At 37.3% G+C, this 23,329-nt stretch overlaps 1 protein-coding gene across 21 annotated transcripts in view; it reads left to right on the top strand.

Moving 5' to 3' along the window:
- Window positions 1-23,329, top strand: part of MPDZ (multiple PDZ domain crumbs cell polarity complex component) — a 164,342-nt gene that overhangs the window by 19,347 nt on the left and 121,666 nt on the right. For all 21 annotated transcript variants that reach the window (XM_045469453.1, XM_045469461.1, XM_045469450.1 and 18 more), the window contains exons 2-3: window positions 10,561-10,637; window positions 13,471-13,637. In XM_045469453.1, coding sequence (XP_045325409.1) covers window positions 10,622-10,637; window positions 13,471-13,637 — 183 coding nt within the window. In that variant the 5' untranslated portion in view covers window positions 10,561-10,621. The remainder of the gene's footprint in view (window positions 1-10,560; window positions 10,638-13,470; window positions 13,638-23,329) is intronic.

Raw genomic sequence — 23,329 nt, 5'->3', positions numbered from 1 at the left:
CTTGTTCTTCAGGACTCTGTGTGGGGCTCTTTGCCTCCAGGAAGCCTTCTCTTTCTCTTTAATTTGGCATTGGTGCCCTGCTTTTGTCATTTGTATTTTAATCGTCTGCTTATTATTTTTTTCTTCTATTCGCTTGGCCCATGAGTTCCCAGATCATGTCTTCATTTTTCCAATTCTGCCACCCAACAACATGGCAGTCACATAGGTGCCCCATGTGTTGTTGAATTGGTAAAAAACAGAATTTGAGTTCTTTTCTTGCCCTGAGATCCCCTTAGCATGTTTCACTTTGGACAGGTAATTTATCTTTCTGTTTTATAAAGGAATGATAGGACTGTCAATTAGCATTTCAAGTATATTGGGAAGGCAAGGTTATTTAATACTTGATTTCCTTTGATTCTGGGGAACAGAATGGAATTAATAAATTCTATTATCGAAGGAATTCGGAAAGATTCATAAATGTGAACTTGAAAATAAAAATTTTGTTCACGAATGCCTTTTGATCAAGCCTATGGAAATGAAGGGGAATTTGAAAAGAGCAGATACTAAGAAGAGGTGGAGTGTTTTCTGTCGGATAGGTGCACTAACATTGGTGGGTAGGGTGATGCTTCTGTGCTTTTGGAGTCCTCGTTCAGTAACCTTACCCTAGAATGTGAATTGTGATTACAAGTGTAAGGTTTGCTCTCATGGCCAGTTGACATTGTGACAGACTCCCTGCTAATGACTACAGCCTTGCATTTGTCTGCTCCCTTCAGGAATGCCCAGGCCACTGTAAATGAGACAGATGCTAAATTTGTGTGCAGTAAATAGATGCTGAGTGACTGTGACCAGCCACATAGCATTGCAGCAAGCTCATTTAAAGTTTACCCCTTTGGCCAGAGCATCTTTTTTCCTAGATGTCTCCTGAGGCAAGGGAGACAGAAGCAAAATTAAACTATCAGGGCATCATCAGAATAAAAATCTTCTGTACAACAAAGGAAACCATCAACAAAACAAAAGGCAATTTACAGAATGGAAGAAGATATTTGCAAATGATGTTTCTGATAAAGGATCAGTATCCCAAAATAAAGAGCTTACAAAACTCAACCTAAACACCCCACTCAACTTACAAAGCTCAACCTAAAAACAAATAATCCAATTAAAAATGGGCAGAAGACATGAACAGACATTTCTCCAAAGAAGATATCCAAATGGCCAACAGACACATGAAAAGATATTCATCATCACTTACCATCGGGGAAATGCAAATCAGTACTACAATGAGGTATCACTTCACACCTGTCAGGATGGCTAAAATCAGCAACACAAGAAACAACAGGTTTTGGTGAGGATGTGGAGAAAAAAGAACCCTCTTGCACTGTTGGTGGGAATGCAAACTGGTGCATCCACTGTGGAAAACAGTATGGAGGTTCCTCAAATAGTGAAAAATAGAATTACTTTATGATCCAGCAATCGTACTACTGGGTATTTACCCAGAAAATACAAAAACTCTAATCCTGAAAGGATGCATGCACCTGGCTGATTATAGCAGTACTATAATGAAATAGCCTAATTATGGAAGCTGTCCAACTGTCCATGGATTGATGAATGGATAAAGAAGGTGTGAGACACACACACACGTGCGCACACGCGCACGCACACACACACACACACACACACACTGGGATATTATTCAGCCATAAGACAATGAAATCTTGCTATTTGCAATGACATGGATGGAGCTAGAGAGTATAATGCTAAGGGAAATAAGAGAAAGAGAAATACCATATAGTTTCACTCATATGTGGAATTTAAGAAACAGAACAAATGAGCAAAGGGAAAAAAAGACAAATCAAGAAACACACTCTTCTAGAGAACAAACTGATGATTAACCAGAGGGGAGTCGGGGTGGGGAGGGGATGGGTTAAACAGGTGATGAGGAATGAAGAGTGCACTTGTCATGATGAGCACAGGGTGATGTATGGAATTATTGAATCTCTATATTGTACACTTGAAATTAATATAATACTATATGTTAACTAACTGGGATTAAAAGCAAAACATAAAAAATAAAGTTTTACCCCTTTCACGGTTGAATTGTTTAAGATAACTAGAAAATTTTATGCGTTTAGGACAGTTTCTCTTTCTGGGTTATTTTTAGCCAGAAGCTTATTTTCACTTGTTAGTTGCCATATAATCTGCATTGGACAGAAAGATCTATTTTATGCCTGAAGCACTGATTCTTTACTGCATACAATCTGTGCCCACACATTACCAGTGCAACTTCTTGAAAAATAAAATGATTAGTCAATTAATCAGGTCCTATTTCTAAGTAAAACCAAATTTGATCTGATTTTTATCCCCTGCTGAAACTAGTATTATCAACTAGTTGTTGCACAGTCATTGGGTCCAGCTCAAATCTTTAGAGATTTGTAAAGAGATTTATGCAAGAAGCATGAAGGCCTTAAAGTAAAAATGATTTTCAAAACTTGATTTTCCCCTAAGGAAATATATGTATAAGTGGGATTGCCAGATAAAATGGATGTCTAACTAGAAATATGAATTTTAGATAATCAAAAAATTGTTTAGTTGTATGTGCCAAGTATAGCACAGGATATGCTTATACTGAAAAATTATTTATTTTATTTATCTGAAATTCAAATTTATTTGAATTTGAAATTTATTTGAATTTTTTTGCATTCTGTATTTTTACTTGCTAAATCTGGCAACCTTAATATTGATATAAAATTTTAAAAGCCCCAAAGAAATGCAGTGCAAAATAAGTTTCTCGGTGTCCCTTAGTCCCTCATATCCCACTATTAGTGTCTTTGGAAAGCTTGCAGAAATATTCTGTGCTTTTGTAAACATGTATATATTAATTTTATTTACATAAACATTTCCCTCCCCTTTTATACAAATACTAACAACTTAATACATTGTCTTGCACAGTCTTTTTTTTAATTTAATTTTTTTTTTTAAATTTACATCCAAATTAGTTAGCATATAGTGCAACAATGATTTCAGGAGTAGATTCCTTAATGCCCCTTACCCATTTAGCCCATCCCTCTCCAGTAACCCTCTGTTTGTTCTCCCTATTTATAAGTCTCTAATGCTTTGTCCCCCTCCCTGTTTTTATATTATTTTTGTTTCCCTTCCCTTATGTTCATCTGTTTTGTCTCTTAAAGTCCTCATATGAGTGAAATCATATGATATTTGTCTTTCTGTGACTAATTTCACTCAGTATAATACCCTCTGGTTCCATCCACATAGTTGCAAATGGCAAGATTTCATTCTTTTTGATTGCCGAGTAATACTCCATTGTGTGTGTGTGTGTGCGTGTGCGTGTGTGTGTGTGTGTGATATATATATATATATATATATATATATATATATATATATATATGACACATCTTTATCCATTCATCCATCGATGGACATTTGGGCTCTTTCCATACTTTGGCTATTGTTGATAGTGCTGCTATAAACAATGGGATGCATGTGTCCCTTCAAAACAGCACACCTGTGTTCCTTGGATAAATGCCTAGTAGTACAATTGCTGGGTTGTAGGGTAGTTCTATTTTTAGTTTTTTAGTTACCTTCATACTGTTTTCCAGAGTGCCTGCACCAGTTTGCATTCCCACCAGCCGTGCAAAAGAGATCCTCTTTCTCCACATCCTTGCCAACATCTCTTGTTGCCTGAGTTGTTAATGTTAGCCATTCTGACAGGTGTGAGGTGGTATCTCATTGTGGTTTTGATTTGTGTTTCCCTGATGATGAGTGATGTTGAGCATTTTTTCATGTGTCCGTTGGCCATCTGGATGTCTTCTTTGGAGAAGTGTTTATTCATGTCCTTTGCCCATTTCTTCACTGGATTATTTGTTTTCTTGGGTGTTGAGTTTGGTAAGTTCTTTATAGATTTTGTATACTAACCCTATATCTGATATGTCATTTGCAAATATCTTCTCCCATTCTGTCAGTTGCCTTTTAGTTTTGCTGATTGTTTCCTTCGCTGTGCAGAAGCTTTTTATTTTGATGAGGTCCCAGTAGTTCATTTTTGCTTTTGTTTCCCTTGCCTCTGGAGACATGTTGAGTAAGAAGGTGCTGCGACCAAGATCAAAGAGGTTCTTGCCTACTTTCTCCTCGAGGATTTTGATGGCTTCCTGTCTTACATTTAGGTCTTTCATCCACTTTGAGTTTATTTTTGTGTATGGTGTAAGAAAGTGGTCCAGGTTCATTTTTCTGCGTGTTGCTGTCCAGTTTTTCCAGCACCACTTGCTGAAGAGACCATCTTTATTCCATTGGATATTCTTTTCCTGCTTTGTCAGAGATTAGTTGCCCATACATTTGTGGGTCCATTTCTGGGTTCTCTATTGTGTTCCATTGATCTGAGTGTCTGTTTTTGTGCCAGTACCATACTATCTTGATGATTACAGCTTTGCAGTATAGCTTGAAGTCTGGGATTGTGATGCCTCCTGCTTTGGTTTTCTTTTTCAAGATCGCTTTTGTTTTTCGGGGTCTTTTCTGGTTCCATACAAATTTTAGGATTATTTCTTCTAGCTCTGTGAGGAATGCTGGTGTTATTTTGATAGGGATTGCATTGAATATGTAGATTGCTTTGGGTAATATCGACATTTTAACAATATTTGTTCTTCCTATCCAGGAGCATGGAATATTTTTCTGTTTTTTGGTGTGTTCTTCAACTTCTTTCATAAGCTTTCTATAGTTTTCAGTTTATAGATTTTTCACCTCTTTGGTTAGATTTATTCCTAAGTATTTTATGGTTTTTTGTGTAACTGTAAATGGGATCGATTCCTTAATTTCTCTTTCTGTTGCTGCATTGTTGGTGTATAGGAATGCAACCGATTTTTGTGCGTTGATTTTCTGTCCTGCAACTTTGCTGAATTCATGAATCAATTCTAGCAGTTTTTTTTGTTGGAATCTTTTGGGTTTTCCACGTAGAGTATCATGTCATCTGCGAAGAGTGAAAGTTTAACCTCCTCCTAGCTGATTTGGATACCTTTTATTTCTTTTTGTTGTCTGATTAATTGTTTTGTGGATATTGACCCAGCTCTGCATCCCAGGTATAAATTCCACTTGGTCATGGTGAATAATATTATTTTTTTTAATGTATTGTTGGAGCTGGTTGGCTAATATCTTGTTGAGGATTTTTGCATCCATGTTCATCAAGGAAATTGTTCTATAGTTCTCCTTAGTGGGTCTCTGTCTGGTTTTGGAATCAAGGTAATGCTGACTTCATAGAAGAAGTTTGGAAGTTTTCCATCCCTTTCTATTTTTTGGAACAGCTTCAAGAGAATATGTGTTAACTCTTCCTTAAATGTTTGGTAGAATTCCCCTGGAAAGCCATCTGTCCCTGGACTCTTGTTTTTTGGGAGATTTTTGATTACTAATTCCATTTCCTTACTGGTTATGGGTCTGTTCAAATTTTCTATTTCTTCCTGTTTCAGTTTTGGTAGTGTATATGTTTCTAGGAATTTGTCCATTACTTCCAGATTGCCCATTTTACTGGCATAGAATTGCTCATAATATTCTCTTATTATTGTTTTTATTTCTGCTGTGTTGGTTGTGATCTCTCCTCTTTCATTCTTGATTTTATTTATTTGGGTCCTTTCCTTTTTCTTTTTGATCAAACTGGCTAGTGGTTTATCAATTTTGTTAATTCTTTTGAAGAACCAGCTTCTGGTTTCATTGATCTGTTCTACTGTTTTTTTTTTGGTTTCGAGAGCATTAGTTTCTGCTCTGATCTTTATTATTTCCTGTCTTCTGGTGGTTTTGGGTTTTATTTGCTGTTCTTTATCCAGCTCTTTAAGGCATAAAGTTAGGTTGTGTATGAGAGCTCTCTTCCTTCTTTAGGAAGGCCTGGATTGCTATTCTTTCCGCTTATGACCACCTTTGCTGCATCCCAGAGGTTTTGGGTTGTGGTGTTATCATTTTCATTGGCTTCCATATACTTTTTAATTTCCTCTTTAACTTCTTGGTTAGCCCATTAATTCTTTAGTAGGATGTTCTTCAGTCTCCAAGTACTTGTTATCTTTCCAAATTTTTTCTTGTGGTTGATTTCGAGGTTCATAGCGCTGTGGTCTGAAAATATGCACAGTATGGTCTCGATTTTTGCACAGTCTTTTTATCTAACTGTGCATTTCCTCCATGTGATCTTTGCAGTACAATATGGAAAATATGGGGCTGTGTGAAAGAGTGAATGTGGGCTTTGAAATCAGGCAGAGTTGGATTCAAATCTGGGTTCTTTGCTTAGTGGCTTCGTGACCTTGAGTCAGACCTGAGTCTCTCCCTCCCTCTGTTGTCTTATCTGGAAGATGGAGCGGACATATGCAAGGCAGTGGAAGATATTGTGGAGAGCATGAGGGTCAGTGTCCCTGCTCCCGTGATGTAATGTGTGCAGACTGCCCTTGCCCAGCACTGTAGAGCTTCATAGGTGCTGAATTCATTGAGCCTTTTATGGGTGTGTCTTGTAGTTCTAAGTGTCATGGCTACTGAAACAGGATTGGTTGTAACCAAATAGTGGTTCAATTATATGGGCAGTAACTAGAGGGACTAGTGTACGGTAGGTATGTTTTTTACACTGTTAAAAAAATGCATATTTTCATTGTGCTGAGGGATTTAGCACCTTGAAATATAACAGCCATGTTTTTTTTTTTTTTTTAATTTTTTTTTCAACGTTTATTTATTTTTGGGACAGAGAGAGACAGAGCATGAACGGGGGAGGGGCAGAGAGAGAGGGAGACACAGAATCGGAAACAGGCTCCAGGCTCTGAGCCATCAGCCCAGAGCCCGACGTGGGGCTCGAACTCACGGACCGCGAGATCGTGACCTGGCTGAAGTCGGACGCTTAACCGACTGCGCCACCCAGGCGCCCCAACAGCCATGTTTTTTAATGTATGTCGAATATTGATGTAAGGAGGCTTATTTTTTCTTGGAGATTTTTCTTGAAATTTTGGGTTTTGAAAGTGATTTTTTTAAACATACATGGACATAATATAAATGGTGAATATTACTGATCTTTCTTTCATGTACCCACCCGTAGTTTCCAAAGTGCTTCGTTCTGAGTTACTCAAACCTTTGCTTGGATTGTTGGTTGCATTATCTACCCCAGTCCATTTCAGACTCCATGCAGCTTGGGCCTCTGTTTTTTCCTTTGGTTTCTCATTGTGTAGGGCAAAGTCAACATAGTTTTGAACTTGGAAAGAGGAAGAGGATGGTAAAGTGATCTTCCTCTTAACAAGAGGACCATATTGTAGAAGTTAAATTGTTAATTGGCTCTGGAGCCAAGCTGCCTGGGTTCACCTCTGGCTCTGTGATGTACCCGTGGTATGACCCCGCACAAGTTACTTACTCTTCCACTTCCTCAGTTTCCTCATTTGTAAAGCGAATGGATAGTGTGAAGATTAAATGGGTTAGTTGGATGACATGTTCCGAACGGTGCCCAGGATGTGGTAGTTGTTATGTATGTTTGCTGTTTTCACCACTGCTTCTGCCCCAGCATTGGAGTCACCTACTTGTTATCGTATCCACATCTCATTTCCTCTCTTTACTGCCCCTCTGACCCGTCATCCTCACTCCTAGCCTGAATTGTCCAGAAAAACCCCAAGAATTTGGTATCTTCTGACATGTATTGGATCTACTTTACGTCTTACCCATGGGCCATGACCCACTGTTATCACCCAGGTACCCCTTTGTTTCCACATGGTGGTGAGATAGGTGAAGGGAGAGGACTGATGGTGAGGTGAGAAGGAAAATCCATGCGGTTTGATGGAAAGTTGTGGTTACAGATGAGTTTTTTTATACTTAGAGCTGAATCCTGGGGATGAAGTATAGGTCATAGAAAGGAGCAATTTTTTTTTTAACCTCTTGTCTCTTTGTCATGGCTACTAATTGTAAAAACTAGAAAACCTCAAAAAAGCCACATATTTATTTTAGGGACATCAGAGAAGAAAAACCATGGAACTCATTTTTTATCTCTGAAATCCAGAGGAATGGAGCTCTCCTCTGGGAGCCAATGTCAGTGACTTGCAGCTGAATTGAGCTTTTTTTGTCCTCTTTCTTTTCTTCTTCTTCTTCTTCTTTTTCTTCTTCTTCTTCTTCTTCTTCTTCTTCTTCTTCATCCTTTATGATAAGAGTTGCTCTGGGGAAAAGAAAGTAATTCTCTTTCCACATAACTGACTTGAGGTTCAACTTTGGAATGGCAGTGTTTTTCTCAGTAGGGAACTGCTTACTCTGTACTTTCTCTGTAGACTCCTCATAGATCACTGGGTGTGTAAATCCACAGGCTACCACCCGTTCCACGTCATCAATACTGCCTGTCTTTCAAAGTTAATTTTTCAAAGGGGGAAGAAAATAGAGCTCACTTTATTGTGCATACCAAAGACTCGTGTATATAGTTTTTTCCTTTCAAAACTTTGAGTATCACTCATTTGCGGTTAGAGTTTTCTACTTCAGTAAAGATAGATAAGTGACTTAACAAGGACCTATAGCTGGTAAATGGTCAAGCTGAAATATTAATTCAGGTTATCAGACTCCCTACTTCATGCAGTTTCATTACTATCATGCTTCCTCCTGGACATATATCAATTATAGACCTTCTTTATATTGGGGTATCTTTACTTTTATTTGTTAATTGTCAGAAGTTGGTAAGTTTTTGAGGGTGGACCTAATAGTATACTATTGTATGAAGTGTCCTTGTAAGTTAGAATAAAAATACGACGAGCTTATTTTAGAGATCTCCCTGTATTTTTCCCCATGAAACCATGCAGTGCATAAATGCTCACCTGTATGGGCTCAGCCTTATTCCTGAATATATATTTTATAGTTATGAGTTATACTCTTGGAAATTTGTATACCTTATTTATCTCATTTATCACACTATACCCACTGATTAAGTTTTCTAGGAAACGGAGGTTTGGATGATGGGCCCCTGGCACAGGCCTGTACTGTGATTTAGGGTTCAATTCCACGTTAGAGCTGGTATTCTCATTTGACACCAGGGCATTTTATAAAACAAGTGCCAGTAGTTGAGCTATTTGACTATTTGAAGTGGAATTGATGGTTTAAATAGTGTATTCTAAATTGGGGAAGGAGAGTCGATAAGAACTGTTCCCTGTTATCACACAGAGCTAATTACAAGCGTTGGTGGTCTATATGTCTGCTCACGTACGTCACATACTTCGTTTTTTCCGGATGCATTTTCTGTTAAAGAGACAACAGGGATGGCTTGTTCCTTTTCAGACAAATCCTGTTTCATCTTCCAAAAGTGGGGAAGTCTGGTTGTAGATTTTTTTTTCTCCCTTGAAGGAGTGGCTGAGGGTTTTCTGCAAGGCAGAGGATAGGTGTGACTAAGGAGAAGATTTATAAATTGTTGGAGGAGATGTGGTTAGCAAACAGTAGATGTGGTTAGTGATATGGACATTGTCATTGGAAATCTGTAGCTAGTACTTTAAAGAGTCTAGGTAAATATTTTCAGAGAAAGATGAGTCTGTGTGAGTTGAAGGAGTCGAGAAGGTTTATTTTGATTGAGGGAGAAGAGAATATTATAATCAGGAGGGTATTTTGAAAACCTTTGAAAACCCTTCTTCCATTTAACACTGTGCTCTCTTTTATTCAGCATTTCATTCGTGATTTAATGTATTAGCTCTCTGTGGTTCACATACTCTTTGAGTGTCATAGTTCATTTCTAATTGGTATGCGTATATTGTCTCCCCAGTTAACACTATGAGTAGTCAAGGGCAATATCACATCTTACGCTTTTTAAGTTTTAATGTTCTTCCCCACAGAATTTCCCATGCCAAGCCAAGTATGTCCTTACCCTGTGGGTGAGAATCTGTAAGTGAATCCAAGATTATAGTGGGCTGTGTTGAGACGTTCTTAAAGAAATATTTTGGGGGCGCCTGCGTGGGTCAGTTGGTTAGGTGTCTGACTTCGGCTGAGGTCATGATCTCACAGACTGTGGGTTAGGGCCCTGTGTCAGGCTCTGTGCCCGTAGCTCTGTGCTGGCAGCTTGGGGTCTGGAGCCTGCTTTTGGATTCTATGTGTGTCTCTCTCTTTCTGCCCCCCTCCAAAATATATAGGGGCACCTGGGTGGCTCAGTCGGTTGAGCAACCGACTTCGGCTCAGGTCATGATCTCACAGCTCATGAGTTCGAGCTCCGTGTCAGGCTCTGTGCTGACAGCTTGGAGCCTGGAGCCTGCTTTGGATTCTGTGCCTCCCTCTCTCTCTGCCCCAACCCACTCTCATTCTGTCTCTCTCTCTCTCTCAAAAATAAATAAACATTAAAAAAAATAAAATAAACATTAAATTAAAATATTTTGGGTACATCTATCACCCTATTTAAAATAGATTGTATGCCTTTTACTTTACTATGCTAGTGTTACCTGCAACTGTAATTTTGAGTAAGTCCAAAAATGATTACTTTTTCCTACATAGAAAACTATCTTAAGTTAAATCAACAAGATTTTAACGACCAAAGGAATTATAGTAGCATCAAGTACTTTTTAAAGTATACAGTTTTAAAGTTGTGATAAAACATAACCATTCCATTTTATTTTTTCTCCCCAGAGTTCTGTTTTAGTTGCTGTTTAAAATCATTGTAGAGAAGAACGCTGAAATTTGGAAAAACATGTTAGAAACTATAGGTAAGACCTATTCTTTCTTCTTCTTATTTTTTTAATGTTTATTCTCTAGAGAGAGACAGAGCATGAATGGGGGAGGGGCAGGGAGAGAGGGAGACACAGAATTCAAAGCAGGCTCCAGGCTCTGAGCTATCAGCACAGAGCCTGACGTGGGGCTCGAACTCACAAACCGTGAGATCATAACCTGAGTTCAAGTGGGACACTTAACTGATTGAGCCACCCAGGTGCCCCTATTCTTTCTTATTTTTATAAAAATCAAACCTTTTTCCATTGGGATCTTTGAAATGGTTTTTCTACATAGCAGGATTTTGACTTAAAGTTTTTACAAGTTTGTATCCACTAGAATTATACCAGGGTAATGTGTTTCTGTATTTGGATGATTTAATCTGAAATGTTATAAAAATACCTCATTTTCAGGCAAAAGATAAAGCCATATGAAACGTTCTACCAATTATGAGAAATTTAATGAAACCGTAGTTTAATGTAAACCTAGTTGATTTATGGACCCACTTCTGGTTAATGGTTGTGTATGGGTAGCACCAGAAAGTTTAACAGTATTTTTAATACTGAAAGAAGCTCAATGCCTGCTTTATTTGTGGCAGTTGAAATACTACTGAGCTTTGCTTTTAAGTTGATGATGAACAATAATGGTAACAAACATTTAGTGACAGTTTAAGGCAGTTTAATTTCTGCATGAGATAATTTAGGTTGAAATATCCAAATTCATGTGTTAGTCTATTTTTCACTGCTCTTTAGTTTTACAGAAGCTAGTTTGTAGAAGTTGTTTGAGGTATATCAGGTATACCCATCCCTTGTCTGATGGCCCAGTGCCTCATATTTTCCAGGGAAGTCTTTGGGTATGATTATTGGAAGGTATCTGAATTTCACCCTGGTGCCTTTATGATTCTGGCTGGTGCCTTGATACCTGCATGGTTTGGGGAGTAGGATGAGAGTAGGTAGCAGGGAAAGGAGAAGGAGCTGTCTTTGTGATAGATGGGATCATGACTATGACTTTTGTTCGTAATGTGCTGTGCCAGTGATGAAAATGCATGGGTGTGTATTTCCCTGATCTCATTTTGTGGTAAAGTCACACACCATAAAGACTACTAGTCCACAAAGCAGAGTCTCTCATAAAAAAGTGGATAGCAAAGGGGAAATACGGAATTATTTAAGCTGTCCCCTTCCAATCTTTATTTTGTAAGTTATAACTGATCTGTACACTTTCTGAGAATTGACATGGAAATTAATGCTAGATTTGTATTCTGAGATCCCATGGGAAATAAGCCTAGAATAAAATTCTCCTGTCTTTATTATACCTTGTAAAATTATGTGTAAGAGTAAATACTGTTTGTTTAAATTTGAGTGTGTGTGTGACCTCATGGTCAATAATAATTCATGCCTTAATTTCCCCATTTCTGTGTAATCCCACATTTGGTGCTATAGAAAGTGTCTGTGGTGATCACACTCTTTGATTACTATAATACAGCAAATGAATGTTAATAGGTACACTTATTACCATGATGAATCCGTTAGAACATATATTTGAGTAGTCTCTATTCCTTTAAAACAAATTTGGGTTCATTTGTGAGAGAGAGATAATTTTAGGGAGATGTTTTGATTCTTTGTTTTTTAAATGTTTATTTATTTATTTTGAGAGACAGAGCAAGTGTGCTTGCATGGGGGAGGGGCAGAAAGAAGGAGAAAGAGAATCCCAAGCAGGCTCTGCACTGTTGGGGCTTGATGCAGGGCTCAATCTCATGAACACTGAGATCATGACCTGATCTGAAACCAAGAGCTGGACGCTTAACCAACTGAGCCTCCCAGGTGTCCTAAGGGAGATGTTTTTAACTGTTATTTGTCATAGAAACTCACCATCTGGTAGTAGCATGCATGTAAAATGGTAAGGATTAGGGCCGGTAGGTAGGGTTACTAGGGATACACTGATTCAAAATACTTGCTTTTGCAACTTTATGCCTGATACATAGGGTGATAGATAAACATTTGAATTATTTTGCCTTGATGCCTATATGAATATGCTATTTAATTTTAGGGAAAGACATTTAAAGGATTAAAAAGTAGTGTTTTTAAGGGCGCCTGGGTGGCTCAGTCGGTTAAGCGTCTGACTTCGGCTCAGATCTGATCTTACTGTTGGTGAGTTCGAGTCCCGCATCGGGTTCTGTGCTGGTAGCTTAGAACCTGGAGCCTGCTTCGGATTCTGTGTCTCCCTCTCTCTCTTTGTGACCATCTCCTGCTCACATTCTGTGTCTTTCTCTCTCTCAAAAATAAATAAAAACATTTAAAAAATTAGTGTTTTTGAAGGGTTATACATCGTTGTGATATATTTTCAAGTAAATTCTCAAGTATAGAATATTTCTTCCTTAATATATGAGACTGTCATATTTTGGATGTTTTGCTCATCGTTGACATTGTCTGCATCCACTTATTGGTTATATTTCTCATTTTTCTTGAATATAAATAATGTCTTTTAAAAAGTAATAACACCAGCATTTGCAAGATCACAAAGTGGTTAGTTTTCAGTAGTTTGTGTAAGAGCTGACGTTTGGCACTGGAATTCAAGTATACTTCATCTGAATTAGTTTCCATAGTTTACAAGTAGTTACATGGAGCATACACTATTCCCAGTTCTCTGCTTTCACACAGACTGTCTTACCGGAGACTTGAAGGTTTGAAGGATACATTTATAGGGACATATTATAGTCCCTTTTGTGCTGAGTCAATTTTATGCTCTTGAAAGGAGTAGTGTTAGGATTTCTGTAAGCATGGTTTGATGTGTGTCTTTCGAATCTTGTTAATGACCTGCTGCCCTTTGATTTAGACAAAAATCGGGCCCTGCAGGCCGCAGAGCGTTTACAAGCCAAGCTGCGAGAACGCGGGGATGTAGCGAATGAAGACAAACTGAGCCTTCTAAAGTCAGTCTTGCAGAGCCCGCTCTTCAGTCAGATTCTGAACCTTCAGACTTCAGTACAGCAGCTGAAAGACCAGGTAGGACACGATGCTCCTGAAACAGGCATTCATGGCAAGGATCTCGTGAAAGTCTTGTGTTTTTCTAAAAGGCTGATTTTTGAATGTGTTAATGAATAGTTAATGAAGTCGTTTAAACCTCCAAATGAGACATTCAGATTCACTGTGACTTTTCACCCCCCTAGTTATTTTTGTAATGGTTGTTGCTGTATATTGTAGATGATATGACATTGTGTTGAAAGCTGTGTGGATGCTGAAGTGTGAGTCCTTACAGGAGAAGGGGACGATAAAAATAAGTGTAGGGTAGATGGCCGTAGACTTGGTTTCCCTTCCCATTAAGACTTTTTGTTCACCTGATCCTGTGTCTTCAGATTCGGACATTCAGCACGCTTATGAGATTTCAGATAAGCCTGGATTTGCATGTGTAATCATGTGTGTGAGGAATGGAAATCACCTCTATTTTGACAGTAAAAGAAATAATTACATTGTCATCAGTTAGAGGAATTGCAATTCTCACTTCTTATAAGAGTGTAAGTAGCAATTGCTTCAATGACAGCATCAGATGGTGATAAACATTAGAACTTCTAAATGTAACAGTTTTTTTTTTCTGTAAAAATTAAGAGCTTTAAAATTTCCTAGCATTTATATTAAAATCGAAACATTGCAATGACAGAATGGGTACTCAAGTTAGATGTTCTTTGAACTTAATTTAATAATTATTTCTCAGGTTTTTTAACAAAATGTTTTTAAAATGGTTTTTATCCTTACATCGTTTCAAGTCAATCTCCTCATGCTTTCAACCTAAGTTAATTTTCATTCTGATGGGTTTAGCATTAATTGAATTACTATGGATGGATTGCTAACAGATATTTTACCTTTTATTAAAAGGTTAAAAAATGAAATTTGAGGGGCGCCTGGGTGGCGCAGTCGGTTAGGCGTCCTACTTCAGCCAGGTCACGATCTCACGGTCCGTGAGTTCGAGCCCCGCGTCAGGCTCTGGGCTGATGGCTGAGAGCCTGGAGCCTGTTTCCGATTCTGTGTCTCCCTCTCTCTCTGCCCCTCCCCCGTTCGTGCTCTGTCTCTCTCTGTCCCAAAAATAAATACACGTTGAAAAAAAAAATTAAAAATGAAATTTGAAGACTAGTTTCATAGTTCAGTGAAAGAATAGCTCTAGCTAAAAACAAATGTTCTAGATGCAAAAAGAACAAATAGTAGCAATAGGGAAGGAATTTATTTAATGTCACATCACTTCTTAATCTAGATATTTTGGTAGCAAAAGGAAAGAAAAGAAAGAAAGAAAGAATTTTAAAAAATAGTCTTCTCTAGTGAATGTCTGCTTAGTGATTTTATTTTTTTATTTTTTTATTTTTTTTTAATTTTTTTTTTCAACGTTTATTTATTTTTGGGACAGAGAGAGACAGAGTATGAACGGGGGAGGGGCAGAGAGAGGGAGACACAGAATCGGAAACAGGCTCCAGGCTCTGAGCCATCAGCCCAGAGCCTGACGCGGGGCTCGAACTCACGGACCGCGAGATCGTGACCTGGCTGAAGTCGGACGCTTAACCGACTGCGCCACCCAGGCGCCCCTGCTTAGTGATTTTAAAAGTCATGATCATGATTTAAGAAAAAGGTGTGTTTTATTATATGTAGTTTTTTTTTTTTTTTTTTTTGCAAGTTATTGTAAAGATTGGTTTTAGGTACTCCATTTCAGAATGAATGGGCAAGAGTTTAGAGAGATCAGTGTCCTGAATAGAAGTGTAATTATGATGAGGAAGATTATCTGGTTTTTCAGAGACAGTGAAGAAGTTGAACAGGTATCTTCTCCCCCTATTATATAATATGAAAATATGAATAGAATGAGAGGAAATGTTGAAACAAAAAGTACTAGTGTGTTAGGAAATACCACTAATCCAGTGAGATAACTGGAAATATCCCTGCTAGCTCCAAAAGGAGGGCAGAAATGGCTCTGCTTGTTGACCCTGTTTTACCATCTCCAAATAGAAGTTGGATACGGGCTCCGAAACTTTGGGTCCCGAGTGATTCAGCTGAAATCTCCCTGGAAACCCTTGAGCAAAATGTTATCAAGCCAGACAGTCTGCGACTAAAGAGAGTGTGATCTTGTTCATTAGTGATAGATGCGGATATATTTCAAGACTCAGTACATTGTGAGGTTTGGAAATTCTATGGGCATGTCTCACGTGCCTTTGGACTTTTGGCTAGTTGGTCTCTTCAAATACTGAAAGGGACCCAGGAAACGAACTGGCCCATACCCTGCTTATTTCAACTACTTAGTGAGGTGTAGTTACTTGCTTGTAAGGGCAGAGCCAGAACTAGAACTAGGTTTTCTCGGCTCCCGAGGTACAGTCTTCTCCCTTTTTTTTTTTTTTATCCTGTGGCCTGTCTCACATCTTTTTTTCCCCGCAAGGGTAGAAACTTGGCCCCTGTAAGTCAAGAGTTTAATTTTGGCAAATACCATTGATTTCTCTCACAGTTTTTGTGACTCCTCGCTTCATTCTTCATTCTGACCAACTCAATTTCATGTGTTTGTGGAACCAGTGTTTTTCTTACATGAGTAGAGTAAATTTTAAAACCTTGTATTATTTTCCATTTTAAAGTTTAAACATAAATATTATAGGCTTCATCATGCTAGAATTAAATTTTCTATGTAGTTTACCCACTGCTAATTTATAAATAATTGTTATTTAATATTAATGAACCTAGGAGTTAAATTTGTACTTTTAAACCAGTAGCTATACCAGTCTGACTGCTGGCTAGCTTTTACTTATCATTTTCCACCTGCATTATGTTTTAGATGTATAGGTTTATGTGCACAACAGGTACAAGTTATTGTCTCCATCTTTTTTAGTATTACCAAAAAATTTGACTCCTTCAACTTTACTCCACCATCATTTCTCCTACCTTTTAGAAAGCGAAAGGAGTGAATAATTGAAAAGCCCGAGGTATGTGCAGCATATTGGAGAACATGATCATATTGTTGCGTTCATGACAGATGCTGACATGCCATGTTGAATTAAGCCAACTATTTGTTCCCCTCAGATCCTTCTCATTACTTCTATTCAATAATGTGTAATTTTTCCAATTTGCTTCTTCAGTATTAAGACTGCCCTTAGAAATCAAACTGTTTCCCTTTGGCAAATTAAACACTTGACAGGTGTGTAACTGAGAGGGCAAAAAAGCCATGCCCTGAAGGGATGTGCTATTTAAATATTGTCAAAAATATTAACAGGTCTGAGAGCATAATTGATGCCTCTGTTTAACTCTGCCACATTGTGTATTGTTCTAACCGCCAGCTAAAAGGATGTGTGCTATTAAACCTGAATAATCTCTAATAGCTCCAGTTCTTTTCCTATTGCATGATTCCTGTTTAAGTGAAGAGAAGGAAGAAAAAGAGCTGTGACTGTGTGTCAGTGATCTGTCAGATGCAAATTCTCAAGTAGTGTCCTCACTGTCACCTAGTCATCACAGCTAATCACTGCAGGGCTCACCGCGTATTCACGACAGAAATCCAGCTATTGTGGGGGAAATAAACACATTCGCAGTTTAATAATAGAAACTTGTCAGCCATGAGGGTGTTGGATTTGCATATTTATTCTGTGATGTTTCTCCAGTCCAGTAGAGGTGGATACTGCTTTCCTGATTAATTAATTGCCTTGCCTGATGAGCTGACCATAGACATGAAATTAAATGTCTTTTTGCCCAGAGTTATTGTACAAAAACTGTGAATTAAAATTATTACTTTCAGTGGAAATTTAGGACTAGTACCTTGAAATCGGCATTGCTGCGATTTTGTTTTTTTAAGCTATGGCAGCCAAGACCAAAAAATGATGTGGATAATTCACGTTACAAATGCTGCTGATACAGGGAAACGAGCCTCAGGGCACAGCATGTTCTGGAGGTTTCTCCATGTCTATGATTTCCAGCTTTTTTTGGAGTATGATATTCTGTTATTTTGCTGTTGTTTTTGTTGTTTGATATTTCAAGGCTCCTTTTTCTTCATCTTTTTTCCAGAAAAGTGTTGGCTTATATACATATCATCTAAATGCATAAAGTGTATATATACACACACAAAATGAAGCCAGGACTTTTCTAAGTTTTTCTTTGGAAACTTTATGACATGTCTTGAAATAATTGGACAGGTAGAATCATGTTGGAAATTATTGTTCAATGTTGATTAGAATAATTGGATCCTTCTTTTTTATTTGAAATATAGTCTTCATGGTATAAAAATTTTGTCTTGTAGTTCCGTGTTCTTAAATTTTACCTATTCACATTCCCAGAAAAGAATTTGGAACAACTCTCATGGCAAAATGTATTGACTAATGGGTGATTCAAAGGTAAATCTAAATAAAGACCAAATATAAACATCAGAGAACTAGATATTCCAACGACTTTGGTTTACTCAAGTTGAGTATTATTTAATTTCCATTTCCCAGGAGCAAAGGCAGCAATAACAATTGTATACATATAAAGAGAGAGCTGGAGGGTTATATATTGCTCAGTGTGAGACATCAATCTGTGAGCCAGATTTTCCTTGGCAATTGGAGGGTTATCTCATGGATGCTTTTATAGAAGACTTATAATCATTTAGTGATAAAGTCGATAAAAATACAATGAATAAATAAGATGAAGGTTCTCATTATATACAGGGGGGGAGAACATACATGCATTTTATGTAACTAAATGAGAAAGTGAGAGGTATAAGAAGAAGGAATTATTAACTTTGACTTTGAAAGAAAACTTTGCATTGGAGGGAACATGTTAGACGGATCTGAAAAGTGAGTAGGAGTTTTCTGCAGTGATAGGGGAAATTATTTCAGGTAGAGGAAACAGTGTTTACAAGGGAATAGAGGAGTTGTTCTCAAGTGAAGGTGATTTCACATTCTCTCTCTCTCTCTAGGGGTTGTATAGCAATATGTGGAGACATTTTTGACTATTGTAACTTGGGGGTGGTTGGGGCATGCTACTGGCATGTAAGTGGACAGACATCAGGGATATTGTTAAACATTGCTCAGACGCATAGCACAGCTTCCTAAAACAAAGAATTGCTGGGTTTGTAATATGTGTAATGCTGAGGTTGAGACCTTGATACAGAATCAGCTAGAGATGTATGTTATCAGGGCAGTAGCCTATGTGTGGGCTCTTGGCAAGGGAGGAAACTTTGGAGCCAGATTGTGAAGGATTTATTAAGTGGGCTTTTTTCGCTTTTCTGGGGAGGGTTGTATGTGTGTTTATCATCTTTTCTCTTTTGCACTCAGCATTCTGTATCAAACGTCATTGGATCAAGTTGAAAATTGTATCAACTTCTAACACTTCTTTAAATACGATATTCAGCCATCATATATTTTGTTTCTCCACATTTTAAAAATTATAGCAAAAACATGTAACAGAATTAAGGTAAATTTAAAGTAAAGTTTTTACTGACATTTTGATAAATAAGACCTTCAGTTACAATCGTAAAATGCATAAACTGTTCAAAGAAATGCTTCTTTCATCTTTCTAAGAATGCAGTACGTTAAGAGCACACACTACGAATACAGTGTCCCATCCTAATTTAGTGATGGCTCTTCTGCTAAAATGTACTGCATTCTATGAATTTTTTTTTCTGATGCTCTGTCTTAAAAGAGGGTACGTTTTAGAGAATCTGGAGAAATAAGTAGTCAGTATATATTTCACAGTATCCCTTTCAAATATCCGATGTAAGCAGGGGGTGTTGGCTAAAACACAAGTATTCAGGGGCATGCCTGAGGAGTTACTATTCTGTGGGTACTCATTTGTAACACTGCTAACTCAGGTTCATGGCCAGCCTGTTAAGGTATGTTGCTTTTAAGCAGTGGCATCAGCAGCACTGGTAATTTCTTACAATTATGTTTTTTAGATTGGTGGAAAGACGAGAATTTTGGTAACTGGGCATTTTGTAATCAGAAAGATACAGTTTTGTAGGATTCATGGAAAAGAGCAGAAATGCCTGTGTTTCTTCAGCTTTATTGCTTACATAAATGGTAAAAGCATCACCCCTCTCTCTACGGTTTCTAATTTGAGACTGAAATGGAGACGATTCGTCTGCAGTCTTGCTATCAGTAAAGGGAATAACTGCTGTCTCCCAAGAATGCCTGGGTTAAGTTATGACTTGGTGGTGGCGGGGGAGGAAATACAGAGAGAAAGAAAATATGCCTTGACCCCATTAACAGGAATTATCTAAAAATGGAATGGAATTCTTCCAAGTTGGTGTTGCTTGTGAAAATGAAAAAATATTTTTCTTACCCCTGAAATGGTTTTACTTTCATGATAGAGCGTTGCAGCATTGCAGCTGCCTAACAGGAAAGTATCTGTTTCTTGAGACTTCACCATACATTATCTAGGGGAAGTTAAAAGAGAAGGAGTGAGTCTTATGTTTTTACATTTACCATAGAGTTTATTTACTGTGGGAATTTCAAATACTTTATTTTTGGTACAATAACAGCTTTTAAATGTTTGTTCCTTTAACCAAAAGTTTGTAAATATAGAGCCTTTGAGGGACTAAAATTCTTGTTTTATCCTGGGCAAGAAGGCACTGTTCAAGCTTTTTATACAGTGCTGGATTAAAATGCAACACCATCTTGCTATTGGGTATGCATGTGTATCTAAAACAGCAAATGGTGCTAATTGTATGGTGTTTTTGTGACAAAGTTAAATGGTCTTTGGAGAAGAGGGAAAAAATGTGAAATTTACTGGGTGTAACCTAAATGAGTTTTTTAACCCAGGAATTTACGAACAAGAGAGGTTGATCTACATCTGAAGCTATAACCAAAACAACCACCACTGCCTTTAGGAAGCCCTCCACTGCTGTGGACTTTGTCTCATTTAACTAGTCCTTCAGCTCTGTGAGGTATGTATTATCCCCATCGTGTCCAGGAGGAAATTGGGGCTGAGACAGGTGATGTAGCTTAGTCTGGACCACACAATTAGTCTTTGGTAGATTTAGAGGAAGAATCTAAGTCCGTCTGACCCTGAAGCCAGAGTGCTTTTTTACTTTTAATTTACACTGTTCCTAAACTCTTAGTTCTCTTCCATAAAGGAACAAATAGGTTAGAAAAACAGTTATTAGCATTACTAAAGAGAAATGCACTTAATGTTTAGTAAATTCACGTTCATGAAGATTGGCCATTTCCCTTAAATTCTCCCCCAGATTTTAATCAGAGGACCTTTTACATACAAAACAGAATTTTCATTCTGCTTTCTAAAATATTCTAGATTTTAAAGTAGATGAACTGGGTGGGATAATAGTGGGATGGAGAGGCCATGTGACAAAGTGACATCAGCTTCCTGTGCCCATTTCCATATATTTATACTTGTCTTTAAGGTTTTGTTTTATTTTTCTCTAAGCAGACTGTGAACTGTGAATCAGTTTTATTTGTCTTCTGGAAAAGTGGGACTGATAGAAAAAACACTACAAACATTCTAACATGTTGTTCGTCTGAGTTTTCAATTTCTAAATTTCTATTTGTCCTGGCATTTAAAATATATTAATTTACTGATTTTTGATACCTTCACCCCTTTAATGTAGAAAGTTTTAGCATACTTTGATAAGAATATTACTTTTGGTCAAGCTACATTCCTTAATTTTTTTTCCCTTGGAACTTTTGCTAAGAAAGCACAGAAGTGTTGAGATTTAAATAAAGAAAAGACATTCTGCAAATACACATCAACACACATGCCTAGACCGTGGTGTGTATGCTGCATTCCACTTGCCATTTGTTCTCACCAAGCATAAAAAGGAGTTGTAGAATTAAGTGCGTTTCAGATTTGTTTGGAGACCATTTATTGCTTTTTGGGATAAAACCATGTCATGTTCATCTTTGACTGCTTTGTGCCTAATACATTTCACCCAAGGTCAATAAATGATTGCTTGATTAAGGAATATGTAAATATTCATGAAAATTCAGAATTGTTATACATCAGTGATTATCTTTCTTTGCCAGAGAACTAATCTTTAACATAAATAAACTAGCCAAGTAACTGAAGTTACTTTGAAGACCTTGTATTTTTCTTACTAGCCATATTGGAAAGATGCACCACTTTTCACCGTCAACATCATAGCAATTAACAGCTATGAAATTCTTACTGTGTGCCAGAACTGTTCCAAGTACCCGTTTTGTAATTACAACAATACTGTAAAGTGGTAGATACTAGGAGATAGATGGAGTAGATAATGTTACCTTTCTTCTTTAAGGGATAGGGAAATGGAGGCACAGGGAGGTTGAGTGGTGAAGCTAGTATTTTGTTTTGTTTTTTAAATATTTACTTTTGAGAGAGAGAGAGAAAGAGAGAGAGAAAGAGAGGGAGACAGAGAATTCCAAGGAGACTCTGTGCTGTCAGCGCAGAACATGGTTCCATGGTTCATGGAACTTATGAACCATGAGATCATGACCTGAGCCGAAACCAAGAGTTGGACATTTAACTGCTGAGCCATCCAGGTGCCTGAACCTAACTGTTCTTTAAATGGTAAGCTTAAAATTTCTGTAAAAATTTTATTTACATAAATACAATTAAATAAATAAATAAATAAATACAATTTATTTTTATAAAATTTACAACAATAATGAAAAAAGTTTAAAACTGTTCTAAACTGACTATTTTAAGCTCAGTTTCTATTGCAGTCTTTACTCAAGTATTCATATATATTTTAGGAAAATGGGTCGAGGGGAAGAATTTGAATCTTTTCATCTATGAGTATTTCTAAAGATTTTAGTGAAATTTAGACTTTTAAAAAATTAGTTTATAAATACACATGGAGCCCCCTGCTTTATGATGCCTCAGCCTGACATTTTAGTGCCGTATGCCTTGTATATTGATTCTACTTAGTATCTTTTGTGGTGTAGTTTTAAAAATAAATCAGATTTTCATAGATGTAGCTCTGAATGAAGACTGAAACGTTATAAAATAGATAACTTGCCGTGTGGCCATTCATTTAACTTAACAACATCCCTAAGTTGTATAAAGGTACAAAGTTGACCATTTTGTTACTTGATCTTGTCATTTAATGGCCTATAACAGTACACATTACTTTAGGTAGATTTTTGATGATTTATATATATCTTTCTAAATATCAAAAGGGAGAAGACAAGAAGAGTTGTAGGTACTCTTTAATTCATTTTTTTCTTTGTGTTTCATCTTGGGTTTCCTGGTTGATCATTTATCCTTTTTATATAGCACATGGGAATTGTAAGACAAATGTGCCTCTGAAACTTTGTACTTGTATCCACATAGAGGCAGATGCAGAAAATTTACATTTTGATTACTCAGAATGACTGCCTAAATGTTCTTGGGTTAAGGGATTACTTTCTAAATTCAATAACCTTATATTTTAAATTTGTCAGCCAATGATCATCAATGGTTACATTAAGAATATCTGTAAATTCTTATCCACTATCTGCCTTGCTATTCAAGAACTCATAGCTATGAAAAGAAAGTTTTCTGTCTCAGTAGGTCGGTTAACTATGCCTGGTAGAGTAATTTTATAGGATATCTAACATATTAGTGATTATGCAAAGCATTTTATATGTTTAATTTCTGTCCTGTTACCTAGAGCCCAATGTCTTGGACATTTGAGGTCCTCAGTAAGTATTTGAATGAATGAAGAGAAGTTTTCATAGAAAACATGAAATTATGCTGATTCCATCAGAAAATGCCACCACCCCCCCCCCATACCATCT

Source organism: Leopardus geoffroyi, chromosome D4 (assembly GCF_018350155.1).
Source record: "Leopardus geoffroyi isolate Oge1 chromosome D4, O.geoffroyi_Oge1_pat1.0, whole genome shotgun sequence".
In the NCBI taxonomy this organism is placed as follows: Eukaryota; Metazoa; Chordata; class Mammalia; order Carnivora; family Felidae; genus Leopardus; species Leopardus geoffroyi.
This window is presented reverse-complemented; position numbering and strand designations above follow the sequence as displayed.